The 22,103-nt window shown below is 35.5% G+C and overlaps 4 protein-coding genes and 1 non-coding gene across 5 annotated transcripts; 4 read left to right on the top strand and 1 right to left on the bottom strand.

Annotated features, from left to right (window-relative positions):
• The first annotated feature begins 3,450 nt into the window (after positions 1-3,450).
• Positions 3,451-6,317, top strand: LOC111787208 (putative serine/threonine-protein kinase PBL10). Its single transcript, XM_023667295.2, has 7 exons — positions 3,451-3,911; positions 4,154-4,251; positions 4,666-4,988; positions 5,075-5,210; positions 5,301-5,443; positions 5,528-5,651; positions 5,736-6,317. The coding sequence occupies exons 2-7, from the start codon at positions 4,194-4,196 to the stop codon at positions 6,164-6,166; spliced, it is 1,215 nt and encodes a 404-aa protein (XP_023523063.1). The 5' UTR covers positions 3,451-3,911; positions 4,154-4,193; the 3' UTR covers positions 6,167-6,317.
• Positions 6,318-6,390: 73 nt separating this feature from the next.
• Positions 6,391-6,463, top strand: TRNAK-UUU (transfer RNA lysine (anticodon UUU)). The gene has a single exon. It is a non-coding gene; the product is annotated as a tRNA-Lys (tRNA).
• Positions 6,464-7,103: 640 nt separating this feature from the next.
• Positions 7,104-8,388, bottom strand: LOC111787430 (expansin-A4). The gene is made up of 3 exons (XM_023667389.2): positions 8,181-8,388; positions 7,774-8,092; positions 7,104-7,638 (listed from the first exon to the last, which is right to left on the bottom strand). The coding sequence occupies exons 1-3, from the start codon at positions 8,329-8,331 to the stop codon at positions 7,329-7,331; spliced, it is 780 nt and encodes a 259-aa protein (XP_023523157.2). The 5' UTR covers positions 8,332-8,388; the 3' UTR covers positions 7,104-7,328.
• A 7,553-nt stretch (positions 8,389-15,941) lies between these two features.
• LOC111787251 (RHOMBOID-like protein 1) lies at positions 15,942-19,073 on the top strand. The gene is made up of 6 exons (XM_023667326.2): positions 15,942-16,674; positions 17,107-17,270; positions 17,476-17,639; positions 17,721-17,977; positions 18,060-18,186; positions 18,753-19,073. Exons 1-6 carry the CDS (start codon positions 16,337-16,339, stop codon positions 18,870-18,872), a joined length of 1,170 nt encoding a protein of 389 aa, XP_023523094.2. The 5' UTR covers positions 15,942-16,336; the 3' UTR covers positions 18,873-19,073.
• A 580-nt stretch (positions 19,074-19,653) lies between these two features.
• Positions 19,654-21,792, top strand: LOC111787428 (uncharacterized). Its single transcript, XM_023667387.2, has 7 exons — positions 19,654-20,082; positions 20,170-20,232; positions 20,307-20,393; positions 20,531-20,768; positions 20,910-20,983; positions 21,091-21,189; positions 21,466-21,792. The coding sequence occupies exons 1-7, from the start codon at positions 19,855-19,857 to the stop codon at positions 21,544-21,546; spliced, it is 870 nt and encodes a 289-aa protein (XP_023523155.2). The 5' UTR covers positions 19,654-19,854; the 3' UTR covers positions 21,547-21,792.
• The last annotated feature ends 311 nt before the right edge of the window (positions 21,793-22,103 follow it).

The raw sequence follows: 22,103 nt of genomic DNA, 5'->3' as shown, positions 1-22,103 counted from the left end.
TTTTTTAGAACGTTTTTAAAACGCGTATGTTAGGGAGAGGTTTCCACACCCTTATAAAAAATGTTTTGTTCTCCTCAACTAATGTGAGATCTCATAATCCACCTTTTTTAGGACCAAATGTCCTTGTTGGCACTTATTCCCTTCTCCAATCTATATGGGACCTCCCGATCTACCCACCTTTGGGGTTAGCGTCCTTGCTGGCACAACGCATCGTGTCTACTCCTTTGGGGCTCAACCTCCGATGTATTGCTTGATGTTTGACTGATTCCATTTGGGTTTGGGCTATTACATTTAAAATAACTATTTTAAAATAATAATAATAATAATAATAATTTTCTAATTTACTTTTTAGAAAGGCATCAAGTGTAATATGTATTTATTCATTATTATTATTAAAAAAACAATAAAGGTAAAAAAAGTAAAGTAATTGGTAAAATGTACGGTTAAAAAAAAAAAAAAAAAACTTGATTTGAGTGTCAACAGAGATGGTCAAACCATTGTGACACTCATTATCTCCTCCACTCAATCACCTAATTGGTCCTCTTATTTTCATTTCAATATTCTACATTTGACTATTTTAATGTCTTTCAAAATTCCACTTTAAAAATTAAAAAATTAAAAAAAAAGTCTTCGAAATTCCTTTTTCTTATATATATTGCATTATCAGAAAATGTTGACATATATTAATAATTGGTTTTACCTATTAACTCAACAATTTCTTTTTACAATATTTAAATCTTTATAAAATTAAAATTTAATATAATATAAATATATAAAAATATATCCCCGAGTAAAGAATAATAAATTTATCAAACAAATAAATGGTTAGTAACCTACTAGGTAGGTTGAAAACACAACTAATGGGTGCATTCCAGAACTGAAGCACATGGACCATTTTAGGGTTCCAATAAAATCATTAGAGGTCGGTTAGTGGAGCAGGAAGAAAAAACGAACCTATTCCAAACGGCAATATGAAATTAAAATTTCACCGTTCTTCACAAATTTGTTCGAAATGTTGAGACTATCAAGTCTGGGAATTTGATTTGTTTAAATCTACTGAAGAAGAACAAAATTTATATTTATTAGGCCGAGAATTTATTTAGTGCATCTTATTTTCTGGGTATTGGACAAATATTGAATGTAACTTGAATGACCCAATTAGGGTTTTGGATTTAGGCTCGTATAAGTTGATTTCAAATATATTATATATATTGCATTATCAGAAATATATATAATTAAATTTTATTTTTTAAAATATTATTTTCATTAGTTGATTTCAAATATATTATTAATACGTTAATGTATCTGTTTATATGACTGTAACATAGTTATAATACTGTTTCATTCTTTAATATTAAAGTTCGAGATTCAAATTCTCACCAAAAAGAAAAATATTGCATTTGTAAAAATTGGTTGAGATATAATGGACGGACCCTCAATATTTTTTTTTGTTTTTTTGAAAAGTATTAATGTTTAAAAAATATAATTTAAAACTTATTTTAAAAATAGGGAATAATTAAACCTAACATGACAACTTATATTTTGGAGTTGATGTTTGAAAAATGTTTTAAAAATTCTCCACATGGTTGACCGTTGCACCCTAAAACAAGAATAGTCCACGTCTATTTTTTATTTTTAAATTAAGGTTTAATTTTTTTTTTTTTTCATTAAGGAGAACATGTTTGTCCTTCTCGAGTAAAGAAGGTGGGTACGAATGAACCAACATCTCATCCAAACAAGAGCGATCTTAAAGATAAGATAGTTAAAAAGAGTTGAAGAGAATCAAATTTTTTGTTCGATGGCTCAATTATAAAAACTTCAAATTAAGATGATTTGATTAAAACAATTTTATTTTGGGTGATCTCTTGACAATTCTGTTAAGAACCACGTGGGTAAAGACTAAATTGTTAGGAGTCACTGGTCTAGTTTTCTGTTCAAATATAGTTCTAGTCTCTCGGGAATCCTATTATTTTTCCATTGATATTTTTATGTTCAACTACTTTAGGTTTACGTTATTGGTGGTTTCTATCTCTTTTGTAACGGCTATATATGTTCTGCTCTAACAATCTACTACTGAATTTATCAGAAACATCTCGCAAAATCTAATTTACATCGAATAATATATAATTTTATTAAAAATAAGGTTTAAATTGGGTAGAGAATAAAAAAAAAATGGTTAGAATTGTTGTATGGAAGATGGGACAAAAGACATTAATGAATGTAATAAATTCCCACCAGAATTAAAAAGGATATGTTTTAGTGTCCCATGTGTTTATGTCCTTCCAACCATATCACACACCTAATGCTTTCCCATTAAATGTTCTTCCCCATAAATATTTTAATATTTACAGTTTCCTATTTATTTTATTTTTAAGAAATTATTTTTCTTATAAAGATTATTTTCTTTACGGGTATGTTTACCTACTCTTTTAAATATGGTTTAATTAAGAAAAAGAAGGTTCACAACATATTCGAATAACTTATGTAAACATATAACCATCCTACCAAAAGATTCATTAATCTTTTATAAATATGAAAGTGAAAGAATTTGGTTTGAAGTTCATAAACATGAAAAGGTGGAAAATGGCATTTAAATTAGTAATTACTCATAAAACAAGAGGTTGTTGAACAAAACATAAAGGATGAATTTATGAATAGCGTTTTCAATTATTGGATGTGTTAGAGCTAATAAATGTTGGTCGGCGCTTGTAATTCCCGCCTCACAACTACCCATTAATCGTTCATAATATACTTACAAATCTAACTTATCTGAACTCATATATGTTATAAAATATGACATTTCACGTTGTGTGGAGAGGAGAATAAAACATTTTTTTTTTATAAAGGTGTAAAAACCTGTCTTTAGCAGACACGTTTTAAAAATCTTGAGAGGAAACTCGAAAGAGAAAACTCAAACAGGACAATATCTACTAGTAATGAGTTTCAGTCGTTGTAAATGGTATCATAGTCCATTGAGTAATGTGCTAGCGAGGAAGTTGAACTCCAAAAGGGGTGGATACAAAAGGGATGTGCCAACAAGGATGCTGAACCTCCGAGAGGTGGATTGAGGGGACCCATATCGATTGGAGGAGGGAACGAGTGCTAGAGAGGATGCTGATCGTGAGTTCCCACGTCGGTATGGGAGGAGAATAAAATATTCTTTATAAGGGTGGAGAGGAAAGTTCATAGAGGACAATATGTACGGTCGACTTGAGCTATTACTTTATAGAAGTCTTACTTTTAAGTCTATCAAAGATGTCATTTCTAACTCATTTAAGCTTATCTTATTCATGGGATTCACCCGAAAACTCTAGTACAAACCAGTAAGTTATGATACTAAATCCTTATACAACAAAATTGTCCAAACATTGCCTACTAAAACAAACACAGGGTTAATAGAAATTGGCAAAACCAGATGTTGGAGTGATCAGTGATGAGCTCTCTTATGACTTTTCGCCGCCTCCATGGATTGTGGACGTGGTGAAATCAAATGGTGGAGAATCGTATCAAATTTCTGCACCTCAAAACCTTATCTGTTCGATTTCTTCTTCTGATTTGACCAGGTAAGAGCTTCCAAAAAGATGAGATATCAAAAGGGTCATCAAAAAAGGTTGTGCGGGGCCGCGGACTGAGCGCCATTAGTGCAAATTTCTCCACCTTTGCGCGCACTGGACCCCCTTTCAACCATCTCCCACTGCTCCATTCTTTATTCATTTCTTCTATCGGACACTGTTCCTCAATTTTCCCAGTCAAAGTCTCTCAACCCTTTTTCTCCTCCCTTTTCTCTCTAAATAGGCCCTTTCAAGATTCCTTCCCAATTCGATTCCACCCTTTTGAATATTTGTTTCCCCTCTTATATCTGCCCTCTCTACTTCGTTTGTTACTGAGATCTAAGTCTGTGGGGTGAACTGGTAAGAAATTTCTCCTTCCCCTGTTTGTGGGGTTTTAGAATTTTGTTGTTATAACTTGAATTCTGAAGTTGTGATTGCATGCAAGTGTGTTCTTGAGGTTTTTTTTTACTCATTTTAAGTGATACCCATCTTTCTTTGCTTGTAAATCTACATTTTAGAACTTAGATCTGCAAGTTTTGTCTCTTTCTTTTGGTTGCTGTTGAAATTTCTTGCTGTAAGCCGCTGAATTTTGTGATACGCAGTAAGAAAACTGGTCAGGCTGTGAGATTTCGGGCCAGTCCCATGGGGATTTGCTTAAGCGCCAGAATTAAAGCTGTTAGCACATGCAGTACTGGTACAGGTAGAGCTCGGAAGCCATGGAAATGGATATCTTGCCCATTGTGTTTACTTTTAGTTGTTCATTTATTGGGAAAAGAAAGGGGGAAAAACATGTTTTCATGAATTTACTTGGCAAATGGTTGGAGATTCATTCTCCAGGGCTTAGCCATTTGTTGTCTGTTGTATGAACTTGAATGATTAAGATCTGTTAGTCAACTCATTAGCTCATAAAATGTCATGTTTCTAAATTTAGCTACTATGGGATTGTAATGATGTTGAGTTGAAGATTCTCTGATGAACTTCAATCTGGTATTAGAATGTTCTTACGCGAATCGAAATTGGAGAATCGTGTTCTTCTGACACTCAAAATTGTATATGCAATGCAACTTGATTTGGCCATGTTCAGATATGGATATCTTACATTTAAGTTATGCAGGAGGAACTTTAAATGGTGTTAGTAAGGATGCAATCGATATCTCTAGTTCGAGTAGCAACAGCAAATTCTCATCGACATCAATATCTCGGAGTGAGGATGAGATCCTGCAGTCCTCAAATTTGAAGAGTTTTAGTTTCTCGGAACTTAAGCTAGCCACTAGGAACTTTCGCCCCGATAGTCTGTTGGGGGAAGGTGGGTTCGGTTCAGTTTATAAAGGTTGGATTCATGAGGAATCATCTTCTGCTGCCAAGCCAGGGTCTGGCACGGTTGTTGCGGTGAAAAGGCTTAACCTCGATGGTCTCCAAGGTCACAAGGAGTGGCTGGTAAGTCAATGTCAGGCTGCTTCATCTTTGGCTTCAACAAAGTAAGTTTCCAATCCGCTTACCGTTTAGTTTCTTCGATACTGTAGGCTGAAGTCAATTTCCTGGGCCAACTTCATCATTCTCATCTAGTGAGACTGATAGGCTATTGTTTGGAAGACGAACATCGGTTGCTGGTGTATGAGTTCCTTACCAGAGGCAGCTTGGAGAACCATTTGTTTAGGAGTGAGTCGTCATCTCCTACCCCGATTAGGCAAAAAGGATCCGTTGCTTAGGAATGTCGATTTATTCATATTATTGCAACTTTTTCTTCAGGGGGGCTGTATTTTCAACCTCTTTCGTGGAGCCTTCGCTTGAAGATCGCTCTTGGCGCTGCAATGGGGCTAGCTTTCCTTCACAGCGACGAAAACAAAGTTATCTATCGCGATTTCAAGACATCAAATATACTCCTCGATTCAGTAAGTATAGTTGCAGTGTGGCACGGTTTCGATTTCAATTATAGCCTGTATATCTGAAGACTCTATTCTATGATGTGGTTACAGGACTACAATGCAAAGCTCTCCGACTTTGGCCTTGCTAAGGATGGACCGACGGGCGACAAAAGTCACGTCTCCACCAGAATTATGGGGACGTATGGATATGCAGCTCCTGAGTATCTGGCCACAGGTAATACTCGTTCTAACATCAAAAAGAATTTCTTTTAGTGATATCGTCTGTTGATCTCTTATTTCATTCGAATGCGACTACTAGGTCATCTTAGTGCGAAGAGTGATGTGTATAGTTTCGGGGTAGTTCTGTTGGAGATTTTATCTGGTAGAAGAGCAATAGACAAGAATCGACCACCAGGGGAACAGAATCTGGTCGAGTGGGCCAAACCCTTTCTTGCTAATAAACGCAAAACTTATCGTTTACTTGATGCACGAACCGAACGCAACTACTCCATGGAATCAGCTAGTAGAGTAGCAATTCTTGCATCACGTTGCCTGTCTGCAGAACCGAAGTTCAGGCCGAGTATGAGAGACGTCGTAACGACATTAAAGGATCTCCAGGATTTAACAGGAAATGGAGGTAATGGGAATAGAAGATGCAGGAGTAGTAAGCAAGGCTCACACAGTGGTAATGCACAACACAAGGAAGTGTCTGCATATCCTAGACCATCGGCATCAGCTCTGTTTACATAAGCCGGGGTCGAGGGTCGAGGGGATCGGATTGTATAGTGTTCTTATTTCATTGCAACTAATGTATACTTACATAGCTATTTTGTGATATTCAGTTTTGTAATACTTTTCTTCAATCACTTGAGATCTATGTTAATGAAAGATGATTTCATCAGTTCTTATAAGAACACCTGCTTTGGCTTAAGAAATCAATTAAATATAATTAGCTTAATCAATCTCACAAAGATGCCGTCTTAGTTCAGCTGGTAGAGCGTTTGGCTTTTAACCAATTGGTCGTGGGTTCGATCCCCACAGACGGCGTGTCTCTTTTAAAGTCAATCAATCCTTGTTAATAGTAAAAATATTTTATTTAGAAACATTTGAAAGAACAACATTATGCAATCGACGCCAATAATAATTTAAACTCACTAGATTTTGTGATAGGTTTACAAAATTTACTAAAAAATCCTTAAAAGTTGAGATTCCAAATTGCTTTTTCCCTTTAAAAACATTGCCACTCACCATTACTTTGGGTACGTCTCCAAACCCCTTTTTGTAATTTTGCTTCATTTGGCTGTGGGAATCCAATGCCCCTTCATTTTTCCCCAAACATAAGTCAAAAATAATTTTCTTTATTAAAAAAAAAAAAAAAAAAAAAAAAATAGCCAATAAAAATATGGGCTTCTAAACAATTGCCTCCCCCACGGCCCACCCATGTGCCCTGCTGGCTTGATGTGATATTCATGTGATTCAATTAATATGGTAAAGAAATTTAGCAATCTACCCTTCTTTTTATAAAATTATTTCAACCCTATGCTTCAATTTTAATTAAATATTCACGTCACATATTTGTTTATTATATTATATGTTATGAATATATTTATTTTAATAGAGATACATAAATGTAGGGAAAATGCATTAAATTAGTAATTAATCTATTATAATTATAAATTTAAAAAAAAAAAAAAGTGTCCAAAATACACTTCCCAGTTGGAAATTGTAGTACATAATTATAACAAACGGCAACATTAAATTATATAATTGAAAATATTATGATATATAATTTAGAACTGTGGGCCACACTTTTGTTCAGCCTCCCCAGCCTTCTTGCTTCCTTCTTCCTCTGATATTTACTAACCCGGAGTCCTCCAATCATGTATTGCCACGTCAACCTCTCTCGTCTTTCTCAAACCCTAAAATTCTTGCCGATGAAGGTCTGCCCGAACTGCCAATTAGGGGGTGCCACGTTGTAGGTGGTGGAAGTCCTTCTGTCACTGCCTGTGACTCTAAATGAAAGGGCCTGCCCCACTAACACGGCGTTTGACTGCCAGTTTTGACCCCAGTTACGGCTCATGCTCATCCAGCCTGTGCGCGTGCCTTTCACGCTAACCTTCACGATATCCCCTGCACCTGCAACGTTGGTGATTAAAACCAGGTTGAAGTACCGGAACCCGTGGATTGTGTAACGTATCCCCCCTTGCTTCCGGCATGGCACCCTGCGTAGTTATGCTCCATTAGCCCTTACTAAACCGTCATTTCACATATCCAAAATATATTTAAAAACTCTCATAATTTTGTTTAATTAGTATAATCAACTGAGAAAATACGACGGAGGGGGGGAAGAGGCTGACCGGCGGTAGGCGACGGGGACGATACCAGCGCGGTACTCGGCGATTTTAAGGAACATAGGCATCGCCAAATCGAAATGTGGCCGAGGAGGGTTACACCAACCGCCATTGTCACTGGGCAGAGCAAAATTGGGCGGGCAGAAGTTCGTGGCCGTAATCATAATCGAGGGGCTGCCCGAATGGCACCATCTCGGGTCATTCGCACATTTAATCTCGAAACAGGCACCACAGCTCAGCCCATTATTGAATAGCGCTGTGCTCAACGCCGCCGTGTTCACGCCGTAGCCTTGGCTGTACAAATTCCCATACCCACAAGCCCCACCTGCACAAAAACCCAAAACCAAAAACCAAAATCAATATCCCATTACCCATTTGACCTTCAATCTCATTATTTCACTATCCCGGCGTACCCATTGTGCCGGAGGCGTCGGAGCCGCCGTAGAAGGTGGCGTGGGCACTCTCCCAAGGACCGCCGGAGTAGACGCCGGGGATTCTCGCAGTAGCCGACCACATTGTAGAGATAAGAGATGCAATACAGAGGAGAATCGGCGTTGTAGCCATTTTTTTTGGTTGAAAGCAATAACTGAAAAGAGAGAGAAAGTGAGAGTGAGAGAGTGGGAAGTGGGCATTTGGGGAAGAAGGGATAGGGGAGTACTTATGGTGTAAAACGGGATTTTGTGAATTTACGAATATCTCCCTCATTTAATGTCAGAATCTTTTGTGTATGTGTGTGTGAAAACAGTTTCTAGGACATCTTTTCTTTTTCTTTCTTTTTTCACAACAAAAGTAAAAAAAATAATAATAATAATTGATTTTGAGGCCTTAATTTAGTAGATCCATGTGATGATATATTAAAAAAATATAATATAGTTCAATAACATTTTTCTTATGTATAATTTTTTAGTCTATGTTACGTTTAATTTACAAACTTTATACATATATATAAACGCTTATGCACGTATTGATTATTGAGACATTTATTTGAAAATAAGGCAACTTAAGCAACCAGTATGGAGCAAGCAAGGCCCCTAGTTTGAGACAATAATCATGCAACAAATTTGAGTGAAAGCAGCTTGATTCATGTCTAGACAAAATGAAGCGAGATAAAAGGACAATGTCGTGAAAATTCACAATTTGAAAAAATTATGTGTAATTCTAGATATACTCGATAAACTAGGACCCACGTGACACAAGTAATAAGTGAAGTTGAAATAGACATGTATTTAACTGTGGAATCAAGGTTTTTTCGTAAGGATTGTTTAGTTACATGACTAAGCCATTATATATGATCGTCTGATGACTAAATAATTACAAACATAACTAAAATTTTAAAAGTAAAATATTGTGACAGTTTAAGGATTGAGCGTTTCTAATAATTGAGTACAAGGTTGCCATAAAATTTAAAATATACTTGATTGTAACTTCCTTTCATTGTCGCATTAATCACATGAGGTTGACATTAATTAGCAATCGACTTCTTTAATTTTTTTTTAGTAAAAGACAGTTTCGCGATACATTATTCTTCAAGCTTATTTTGTTTTACTTGCATAATTGTCACGCTGGATTATATGAAGCGTTACATAATTTAATATGGTAAATTACTTAAAATTACAACAATAATATAATTTTTTTCACAAACCCTTTTAAATTTTGGATGGAGGGATAAAACATTAAAGAATATCAATTCCTAACATAATAATAAGAGTAATAATAATTCAACAAAAAATGGTTGAAAAAAAGGGATTTTATTTATTAAAAGAAACAAAAATTAGATCTAATGTGAAATTAATTAATGATTAGTTTTCAATAATATTTGTGTTATATATGAGATAAAATGGAAATGAAATGGAACCCAGCTATATACGCTAAAGCTCCAACATTCTCTCTCTTACGTGTCAACGCGCTTTCTCGCATAGAGTAAATATTCGTAGACTGTTTTACCCTTTTTAACCACTAACTTTTTTTTTACTAATTCTTGTTATTTTTCTATAAATGTTTTTATATTTTTTTTTCTATCTCTGTATAATTATGACTTTTTATGATATGATTGAGACTTAATTTGACACACTTCGTTTGTTATAAACTTTCCTCGTGCGTTTAGCTTGGTCACTTAGCTTACAAGCTCGAGTTTGATGTTAAAAGAGATGAGACGTAAGCAATTATTGTAAAAAATATATAGGAGAAGTGCTGAGACATAAGATTTCAATATTAACCTTAGAAAAGGCAAGCCAGTAAGATTAATGTTGTATCGCCGCTGACTCTAATACCATTTATAACAATCTAACTCCACCATTAGCAAATATTTTCTGTTTTGTTCTATTACACGTCGCTGTCAGCCTCACGGTTTTAAAACATGTCTACTAAAAAGAGATTTTCACACCCTTGTAAGAAATGTTTCGTTCCCTTCTCCTACCGACATGGAACTCACAAATGTTAACTTCAAACGTAGAATATTTTCATTTTATTCTACTCGTGGACAAGTGTGCACATTTCAAGATTATAAAATTTAAGAAATCAATTTTAATTAATATTCATTACTTGAAATTTACATTATATTCCTACCTTTTCATATTTCATATTTTATTATTGTATTATTGTTTTATTTATGACATAAAATGAACAAAAATATATTTTATTTGAAATAATTAATTGTGTAAATATATATAAGAAAAGAAAACTTTATTTAATAAAAAAGAAAAGCAAAAAAAAATAATGATAAATAGGTAAAAGTGAAAAGCGCGTCACGTCCATACGTCCAATCCAAAATCAGCTCCCATGTGCTCGTCCCACAGTTTCAGACAGCTACTACATGTGGACAAATAATCTTCCCCCACGTGGCATACGTATTCGAGAAATAATTCCCTGAATGCGGGACCAGCCTGTTCCTCTGTGCCCTTATTGCCCCTTGATCGCCACGTGGTAGAACTCATGCACTGTGATTAATCCCAATTGCAGAGTTGCCACGTGGGCGCGCGTGTCAGTTTGTCAATTTTATGTTCGTTATGCCTAATCATATGAACTGTAGGGTACCCCATGGAGATCTAAGACATCGATCCAAAATTTAAGGTATTGTTCATTTTTATTTATTTATTATCATTATTTCTTTTTTAAGGAGTGACTTTAATATGAAAAAAAAAAAAAAAAATAGACTCGAAACTTTTTTTTCCATGTGGATCGAGATCGAACTATTAAATTTTTATATAAATAAATTTATCTCTTATTTATCAAATAGTATTTAGATAGATGTAAAAAAATTAATTAGGCATACAAGATACATACGTCGAAAATTTAACAAAATTGTAATTTATTTTTGTATGAATGGTCCAAAATATCGGGCTCATTGTCTATCTAATCAACTTCAAAAATAAGGTTATATAACCTTCTGCGAACGTCAACATTCATAGTAAAATTACCATATTGCCCTTCACCCGACTCTTTCTCACTCTCTTTTAAAGTTGATATGCTCATATTACATTAAATTTACTTTAAACTTTGACTTGTTTATAAAATTAGGTAAAAAATATATATATATATTTGCCCTTCCTTTTTACCATTGGTTTCAAAATTATCATCTCTACCTAATTATATCGGAAAGGAAAGTCCAAATAAAAAAAGACAAACAAAAAAAAACACAAGAAAAGTTAAAAACTTTAAAAATACACAAAAGAAAAACAAATTTAGAAAAATTACACACACGAGTGCTAGGAATATGAAAGATAGATTGACTAAGAAAAACTTGAAAAAATTGAAAGTTACTGCTTACGATAACAAGGTACACCTTTATTTTCGGTAGCTTAATCATAAAAACTCAAAAATGAAGTGTACTCAAATCTGGATTTGGAAGTTAAGCGTTAAGTTATTTTGTTATTAGACAAATTTGAAACATGTGGAAAGGAGTGTTTGATGGTATAGATGTTGGTCAATCTTTGGGTTTGGAGTTTGTTATATGGACATTAATGAACACATAAAGAATCCCATTATCTGTATCTTTACAAACAATTGAAACTATAATTTTTATGTATTTGATGAAAGTCAATGCTCAAATATCCAAGTATTGAACAACTCACCCCACTAGGGTTTGTCCTTTTATAATTTAGAATCAAATGTTGGGGGCATCTTTAACTTTATTTATATGCAAAATGGCTATTCAATTACCTTTTCATATGTCGTTTTTGGTAACAAATGATGTTCTTTTTTACCTTATAAAACAACCATAATGAAAATGCCACAATATGAGTCGACTAACGAAGTTTTGCTTTAAGACGAACCAACTTTTTTGGTACTTTATTTTTCTTATAAAATAAGAAAATTTCGACGAAAAGTTACGGGTAAGTTCATTGAATTGAATTAACTCGGATATGCAACCTATCGAACCTAATTATGTCGGAGGAAAATGTACTTGAATTGAACTTTAAATTAGGTAAATAGCTAAAGCTTTTTGGTCCCTATTCTCCGAAACGATCGTTCTCTTTATTCTAATAAAAATTCTCGTTAAACCCAGATGAATAAATTTTTTTTTTTTTTTACGAGAAAAATGTTTGATTTATATTTGTTATTTTAAGATGAAAATAAGATTTGGGTTGAAGGCATTCTTTTTGAAGCTTCATTGAATGAAGTGCAAGTTTAAAGGTATTGAAGTATGAGATCTATGGTCCAAATTCAATGCAATGTGCAAATAAGGCAACCTCATCTTGGGTGGATTTTGAGTTGGCATATTCCTCTAAAGGGTATTCTATCCAGTTTTAGAATTCAAACTACACCGACACTGAATTGGAGAAATCTTTTTGATTCATCCGAATTTTTAAGTTGGTTGAGTTGGTGGCCCGAGTAATATGAATAGAGCTCACAGTCAAACCCAACCAAACCCTCTACATGAGGTTCAAATATTAGATATTCACCCGTCATATTCATCACTAACATCCATAACAAACGTCGTGACATCCTCCCCCACCTAATTGATTGACGTCGTTGTCAACCGACTACTTTCAAACCTGGCGATGTGGGTGGCGACGGAGTCCAGATCTTCGGTGCGTTCTAAGCTGGTTTCCTCCGTAGGGAGATTCTTCCATTTGACAAGGAATTCGTGAATCGTCCGTACAAGTCTTCCTATCTTCCTAACTCTGTCGGCTAGGATCTTCTCTATTTCTTTGCTGTCTCTTTGTTTCAGATCGATGCTCGGTCTCGTGATTACATTTCGCTGGTCGTCGTCCAGGTCAGGGTGATACGGCTTCAAGTTGCTCACAATGAATTACTGGGTCGATTAAGTATTCTTAATCTGCATAATAATTTTAAAAGTAGGGTAGAAGTTGGTTGGATTGTAACCCTATTTTTGGGTTAAGACCTAAAAAAAAATCCAACCCACCTGAATTAACTTAACCTTTATGGCTTGGGTAGGATAGACAGTAGAGTGGGTTAGTTAGGTTACCGAGTCATATGAACACTAATTCAAAACTAAACTATCTATCGATACGAGATCTTTTTAGCAAAGGAAAAAAGGCAAAACTATAGTAGCTTAAGTCGAAAGTGAAGAACATAGCACGATAGAATTATATAAATAATTATTAAAAAAAAAAGGAAGAAGAAAGAATTGGGGTATGGTTTGAATTAAAATGAAATTTGATGGTTATCTTTTAGACAAAACAATGGAACCACATGGGATGTCCAAGTTTCCAACTAGGTTTCAAAAGCTGTCTTTGCCCAAACATTGCTTCTTGCATTCAATAGTATTCTATCAACAACTTTTGCTTCTCCCTCAATCAACCCTCTAATTATTTCTCAATATCATGCAAACCCTATTCGAACAACTAAAGTGCTAAATTACGATGTTATTATTAACGTTTTTAAAATCATAGCATATATCGATAATAATTTGAATCTAACTTTCTCATGAACGAACGAACCAATATTATATTTGGACATGAATAAATTTATGTAATTAGTTTGCTACTCACCAAGCTAGCTAGCTATCATTAATAACTTTTAATAGGTCTTTGTCCAAAAGTTAGTTGAACAAACAAATTCATTTCACTTACCAAAGTTAAGTTTCTCTCCCCTCTTTAAATATAAAATAAATATGAGCCACAAAATTTTAAATTTTTCCCAAGATAATAAATGAACCATACAATATAATTTATCTCACTCACTAAATATGATTTAATGATATACCTATATTTTGAGCATAATATAAGGTACGACATTTAAGTAAAGAAACAGTACATGTGTCACGATTCATGTTCAAGATTTAGATTAGGTTTCAAAATCTTGTTTTTCTTGAATCTCCTGCGACATGGTCACATTAGATACTATTTGTTTCTAAGAGTGAAGACTATTCATAAGTGAAATGAAGTTTCTATAATTTAGTCACAAAAAAGGTATCATTAGGATCTCCCTCATTCGGATATAGTCTCTGTTCATTCATGTATTCATGCGTTACTCGAGTGTCATAACATGAATGTATCGAGACTATGCTGAATGAAAGTGATCTTGAATATGTAATGGTTAAAAGAATTTGTCACTAAAACTAGGGAATACCCACATAAAAAAAAATGTGTAGTGAACGACGAACACATTTTTAATCGAAACAAAACGACCAATTTAAGTAGCTTTGCATTATAGAGAGCAAAGGAAAAAGGACCACAAAATTGAAGGGAAGTCTAGAAAAGCAAATGGAAAAGGAGAGAGCATTGAATTGAAGTAAATGGAGGAAAAGAAACCCCCCAACACCCACAAAATTTAAAGCCCAATAAAAGAAAAGTGATCAAAAAATAACTTCTTTTTAGATCACTTTTATGGGGCCCAAACCTCTTTCCCACTCCATCTAAATTCATAAAAGAGATGTCCAAAATCCAAGAATCTTCTATTACTTTAATTGAAACACGTCGTACCAAATAATGAAAAAGCTAAGCGTGTACGAAGATTGGATCAATATCGAATTTTTTTTAGATCAGCTTAAAATTTTGGGTTGGTTTTGTTAATGACCTGAACGATCTAAATAGAGTTCATATCCCAATCTAACCCAACCAAACTTTATCCTTTATTTTTGGATCGGGTTGAGTTCGGTGGTCGAAATGTTGTCGGTGTATTCTTAAAAAAAATATGTAAAGGGTGCAAATGGTGAAATTATTAAGAATTGGGAATAAGGATTTGGGCTCACAAATGGAGAAATTATGGGCCTGAGGCCTCCTTCAATGTAGAAAGTTCTGGGAAGTGGACTATGACTGAACGCCAAGGCCCATTATCCCCACTTTTCGTGCGATACGGTCAAGTTATCTACGTTTCTCGCTTCTTAAGAGTGAACAATATCCCCACAAATCAACACGAGTTCTTCTTCTATCATGTTTTGTCCTCACTTACATGCATCTCAGGAGAATTTCCAAAAAGTCGGCAAACGTAGAATTGTTCCAACCAAAGCACGCTTATGGGTGTAGGCTGTAATTTTAATTTTTCTTTAAGTCTTTCTTAATCATCTTATCCCTCTCGGATCACTCTTATTCAGACGTGGTCGTGGTTCATTCATATACTCTTCCTTTACTCGGATGTCACATACTTACCAACTTTCACCCTTTCTCCCTTCCAACGAATGAGCACTATCTCTACAAACCAACATGAGTTCTTCTAGCATGCTTTGTGCTCACTCACATGCATCTGAGAAGAATTTCAAAGAGGTCACCCAACATAAAATTGCTACAAGCAAAACACATTTAACTTTAAAGTTCTTATATTGAGTCATCGAAAAGAAGAGTGCACCTTGTGAGTATATGAACTAACTTTCCTTTCTTAGGGTCAATCTCATTCGAATATGATTTTGGTTCATTCATATACTCCTCTTTACTCAAAATAAGAATATGAAAGAAAATTTTCAATATTTCTTAGAAATTAGGTTTAAAATCTAATATTGTCACTTATCGTTAACTTAAAAAGGAAAAATAATTATTTTGGTCAATGTTATTATTCCCTCGTAAATAAATAACTTAATATTAAATATATATTTTACCTTTTAATTTTACCCCTAAACTTAAACTTTCTCTTTCAATAAATTAGTAATTAAAATTTATTTATAGCTTTATCGCCTATATTTAATAATAAAAAAAAAAAGTAAAAAAAATCTCTTTTTAACACTGCTTTAATCCAAAAAATAAAGGAATGATAAAAGTTCTTGAACAATATATAGATTTGAAGAAATATATATGAAGATTTGAAGAAATATATATGAAGATTTGAAGAAATATTAGTCAACAAAGTGATGAAGTGTTGAAAACTAAATTCAAAGGTCTGTTGAAGATAATGCAAATACGTGCACGAGATCCACCAGAAAGTTTTTTGTTCCATTGAAGTGAAAGCAAATCTTGATGCTGATTTCAGCCCAGAATTGGTTGATTTTCCGACGATTCGGCTACCCATTCCCTCCAAATCAACCAACATTAGACTCAAACCGTGGCACCCATCAATCTCTTCCCCTTAATTTCATATTCAATCGATTCAATCGATTCTGCAACTGACCCCAAATGGGGTTCCTCCGCCTCTAGAATTTGATTACACATCTTCTGTTTCTAATCCAATCTTGTTCATGGCGAGGGATACACCCGTCGCCCACGTTGAAATCAAGTGCCATTCTCTTCATGAGGACCCGGAATTTCAACCGGCGGATCAACGGCCTTTGACGGCGCCTGCCAGATTACGGCCGTCGACGAGTTTTACGGCCGGATTTGATCTGTTCCAGCCGTTTAAGAAGTGGGTTTCGTGGTTGGTGCCGATGTTTGTGGCTGCGAATTCCGTTGTGTTCTTTATTTCTATGTACGTTAACGATTGCCCTAAGAACTCTGCCTCTTGCGTCGGTAGATTTTTGGGCAGATTCTCGTTTCAGCCACTTAAAGAGAATCCCCTTCTTGGCCCTTCTTCTTCAACGTGAGTTTCTATTTCTGCCATTGGGGTTTCGTTGGGTTTCTTTCTAATTAGTCTACTGTTTATCGATGGAAGATGAGTAATGATAATGAATCTGGATTCTCTCCATTGTTGCATTTGATTGTGTTATGGTCTCTGAATCTGAAATTTCTTTTTCTGTTCAAATCATCTGGGGATCATTGTGTTATGTTCTATCTAGTTTCAGAACAGTGTAGAGATGGCAATATCATTTTGTTGTTTGAATGTAATTTGAAGATGAACATGGCTGCACAAAATGATGTGTGTATCAGTAAACGTTGCTAGTTGGTGAACTTTTGTTGAGATTTCTGGTGCCATTAGGTTAGGATTATGTGGGTGAATGAATTCATCTGCTATATGATATTGCATCGGAGCTTTCTTTCTCAATTGTCACTCTATTGAATTTCCATATTTCAGATTAGAAAAGATGGGTGCTCTGGAAGTTGATAAAGTGGTTTATGGGCACCAGCCATGGAGACTGATCTCTTGTATGTGGCTACATGCAGGGGTGTTCCATATACTTGCTAATATGCTCAGTCTTGTTTTCATTGGAATTCACCTCGAGCAAGAATTCGGTTTCGGTATGAACGCTATTTGTTCGAAATTGTTCTTCAAGATTCAATGCCTTATTAAGATTTCATGAGTGTTTTTACCAAACAACGAAAGCATTGATATTGTAATTAACCTCATTCAGACCATATAGTTTCTTTTTCTGATAACAGCTTCATATTCTTATTGTAGAACAGTGATGATTTTGTTTCTGTGTTCATTTTTTCTTATCTATAGTTCGAATTGGGATGATATACGTTGTATCCGGGTTCGGTGGGAGTTTGTTGTCGTCTCTGTTTATTCAGTCGGGTATCTCAGTAGGTGCTTCAGGTGCTCTCTTTGGTCTCCTAGGAGGCATGTTGTCGGAGCTCCTTACGAATTGGACAATATATGCAAATAAGGTAAACGAAGTTCGAAATGGAAAAGTCACTTGATGACAATCTATGCATTGTCTAGTAACTGACTCAAAATCTTTGATGAAGCTTGCAGCCTTGTTGACTCTCCTCTTCATCATCATAATCAATTTGGCCGTGGGAGTGCTTCCTCATGTTGATAATTATGCTCATATTGGAGGATTTATCTCGGGTTTTCTTCTCGGGTTCGTGTTTTTGGTACGCCCTCAGTTTGAATGGGTTAGCCAACGGGATGCACCTCGTAGATATAATTCAATTTCGGTATCTAAGTATAAGCCATATCAGTATGTGCTATGGATTGTGTCTCTGGTGTTACTGATTGCTTGGTAAATGCTTATTTTGCATTTCATCTCATTTGAAGTTCTTGTGTTTGAACTGCTGAATTCATGTAGTTGTTTACTTCAACAGGTTTGCAGTTGGTTTGGTCTTTCTCTTTAGAGGGGAAAATTTGAACGATCACTGTTCGTGGTGCCATTATTTGAGCTGCATTCCCACATCAAAATGGAACTGCAACTCACAGAGGTTCACTTGTGAGGTAACTAACTGCTCTTCTCTTGCCTCAAATCTGTTCAAATCCTAGTTTACCATGAACTTTACACATGTTCTGTAGCCGAAAGTGTCGTGCCCAAAACTAATGTCAATGTCTGATCGGTTCGAGTTGTCTATACATTAGATTGAATATGAATCTCCTTTTTTCTCTAAAATGTGGGTGGGTTGGCCTGTTTGGGCTCTATTGAAAAGGAGTTGGAAATCAAACCTCCTAGCGTTTTAAAAACCTTGAGGAAGCCCGAAAGAGAAAACTCAAAGAGGATAATATCTGCTAGCGGTGTGCTTGGACCGTTACACAAACCTCTTAGTCATCTCGATTTTCTATGCAGTTTGAAATGTCAAAATCGTATTTCTCAACATGCCTGTTTCGGAGACACTTTTCAAATACGTTTCTGCATTTGTTTCTGAAACTGTTTTTCGAAATTACGATGGATGACTCGAAAACGTCAATGTATATAGAAAACCAATCCTTTAAAGCTCAACGTCCTCCCTCCCCTGTTCAAGAAAAGGAAAGAAAGCTTGACATTTCTAAACTTTGTAACATTATTGCAGTCGAGTCGACTGGGGAATCAGCTGAACATGACGTGCCTAAGCAACGGGAGAAGCGGCTCCTATTCGATAGCCAGTAGCTCCCCGGAGCTACAACAGATATGTTCTCAGCTCTGCAATTGATGTGTGTTAGTAAAAGACATAAAAGTAGATACTGATAGAGAGAGGTCTTGTGCCATGATTGTTTGATGAGCCATGTATATGCCACATTAGTAGTCTTGTCTTCTTCATACAACAAACTAGTCTAGTCTGTGCCTAGCTCAGATTATGGAATTAACACAAAAACTTGTCTTCCTCATCTCTCAAATCTCAGAGTTCCCTGTATCTCTTTTCTTATGACAAACTTTCTTTCCCCCCCCATGAACTGTCCCACTCTTATTGTCACAACAAGGCCAAAGTCTAGTGTAGAGGTAGAGATTGTGGCTCGACATGGAAACGAGCTCAACGAGCTTGAAGACTCGGATGATAAGGAAGGCAAGGCAAGGCGAGGGAGGAGCAAAAGGCCTTCTAAATCAATATCAAAACGACTCAGTGTTTAAAATATTTGATTTCTTAGAAAAGTCTAATCAATCTAACCCAACCCATACGAGTTAGATTCGGTTATGAACTTATTTAGATTTGGTTGGGTGTTGATTCGTTGTTTATCTAAAATTGAGTTGGTCCAAACTAACTTTGTGGTTAATTTTAAAATATATATTTTTATATTTTTGGATATATATAAACAAAGAACAAATATTTTAAAGGAATATTTTAAAGGAATGGATTAAATTGAGTTTATTATTTAATAAAAATTTAATTTGACTAAAAAAGATTTATGAGTATTTTTTGAAATTAAAAAAAAAAAAATAGATAATTAAAAAATGTATTTTAAATAAACAGTAAAATTGGAAAAGTAATTTATAATTGAGAAGCAACGACGAAAGCATAGTCATGGCCATTACTATTAGCCCCACAGAGAGGAGTGAAAGAACTCAAAATTTGAAGAAGAAGACAGATTCTGGAGAACCAGAAACCCATTTTCCACCATAAATTCTTTGTCCCTTCCAAATTCCCTCTATAACTCCGACCTGATAACATCTCCGTCTCATGTTCACGACCACCGTCCATGGCCGCCACACGCACCTCCTTCTTTCGCAATCTCACCAAACCCACCGTTTCCGAACTCACCAGAACCATTCGCTCCGCCCACCCCTTTCATCTTGTTCGATTCTCCGCCAGGACTGCCAACAACGCCCTTTCCTCTTCCGACGAACTCGTTCAAGGCCCCTCTTGCATATTCGTTGGCCCCATCGAGACCGCCAGTAAAGAAACCCTTGAGGCTCTTTACCTTCAGGTTTGTGGATTACGCCTTTCCTTTCACTTTCTTTATTCTCGACGTCTCTTCTTGGTGTTGAACTTGTTTGATTTTCATTTTGCTTAGGCTAGGGATGCGTATTACAGTGGTCAACCGTTGATCGTTGATGATATGTTCGACAGAGTCGAGGTAAGCTCGGGAAAGGGATTAGTTTCTCGTTGAATTAGTCACTCTCCTCTAATTTTTCAATTTCATTGAATCAGTTGAAACTGAGGTGGTTTGGTTCAAAATCTGTGGTCAAATATCCTCGTTGCAGTCTTAGACGCCAATCGACGTATGCGGATGCTGAGGTGATTTTTCTTCTCATTTCTTTCTTTCTTCAGCTAATGGTTCTTAGGATAAAGTTTGGTTTATCATCAAAAATCGCCCTCTGTTTTCCCTTTTTGCTTGCTTCGTTTGAATATTCAATGACATGGATGTAGGGCAGGAAGATCTATCACAGGTTCTAGCATTAGCAGGCATATGGTCGGTGTTCCTGGCACTTGGCTGTTCAGCATGTCTTGTTCCCCTAATCTGCACAGCTGATTTAGTTTTCAAGGATCCACTCAGTTTAGGACTTTCCTATAACAGCCAAGGATCTGCATTTGAGTTTCTTTCAGCTATAAATGCTATCCTCTTCATAGCATTTGGGTCTCTGATTGGCTACCCAATTGCTACAGCTTCTGGTAAATTGTTGCTCCTATACATTACATGAACTGAAGAAGGCAATCTCAGAAATCTAATTTTCTTCATTAGGCTCTCATGTTCATGGTTATGCTAGCTCATTTCAGACTATTTACTGGCTGTTGGTTTGGCTATTGCTGCAGTGGGAGTACTTCAGGGCTTGTGGAGAAATGATTTGGTGGCCCTTAAAGGAGCTTGCCCAAATTGTGGAGAAGAAGTATGTTTATCCATCAATATGTTGAATAATGGCTTTGGATCCATTCCTGTATGCATTTTTTCCCTTATTGCTATATAGAATTACCTGTTGAAATTACTCTCTTTTAGGTGTTTGCATTTGTGAGATCAGATCGTGCCAATGGCTCTCCTCATAGATCAGACTGTCATGTTTGTGAATGCTTGTTGGAATTCCGGATCAAGTTTGAGGTAATTTTGCTTTTGTTTAACTAATAATTCCTTTTCCCCGAGGAATTCAAGGTGAAAGTGATCGTACTAAGAATTGGATACTTTTCCATTGAGGCATTTTTCTGAATAGTATCTCCTTCTCCTTAGGACAGGGGAAAGGATTTTCATCCCTGAAATTTCTAGTCAATTAACACTCGGTGGCTATAAAACTAATACTCCTATCTGCTTCTGGTTTACATTTGCTACCAAGAAACGTCTGAAGAGAAAGACGCTTAATCTGAGGTTGGTATTGTGCAGAAATCGAGCTCAAGACAAGGTCGACAATGGGTTTATGGGCGCATCTACTTCGTAAGGGGTAAAAGAAGGCGCCAAAGATAGCTGTAGGATGTCAACTCCAGACGTAAGAGCAACTTGTCTATATTCCACCACATGATTCTTGGTGATTACAAATCAAGTTAGCTGCTACCAGTAGTTCATAGTCTTTCATCATCTTCATCCAATGTGGTTTGCATATTCAATTTGTAATCTTTTATCTCCCAGCCCAAGAACTGATAGTTGGTCATAAACAATTGGAAAATTGTAGGAAACTTATAATATTCTCATCGTGCCTTCTAAGTTTCTAAATCCATGTGATTAGACATTCAGATTTCTTGCATCTTCCAACTTTTTAATCATATTCTCTAAAATCATTAAATATCAATGTTGACAATTGTTTCTGAAGAATATATGTAAACCAAAAAACTTACAAGTCTAAAATAAGTTATCATTTACATTCAAATAACTACAGGAGAAAAATCAAATTACTTAACACCCTCAAGAACAGCTTGTTGCCTAAGGCACTGTCCCTAACACCTATCCAGAAGTCGTGTGTGTTCGATCTTTACATGAGCTTAACAACGAACCTTCAAATGTTCAAGCCTTAGGATGGGTGCAGA

This window comes from Cucurbita pepo, chromosome 2 (assembly GCF_057944985.1).
Source record: "Cucurbita pepo subsp. pepo isolate OVF chromosome 2, ASM5794498v1, whole genome shotgun sequence".
NCBI classification, from domain to species: Eukaryota; Viridiplantae; Streptophyta; class Magnoliopsida; order Cucurbitales; family Cucurbitaceae; genus Cucurbita; species Cucurbita pepo.
The sequence above is the reverse complement of the archived record's forward strand: the minus strand, read 5'-3'. Positions and strand labels throughout refer to the sequence as shown.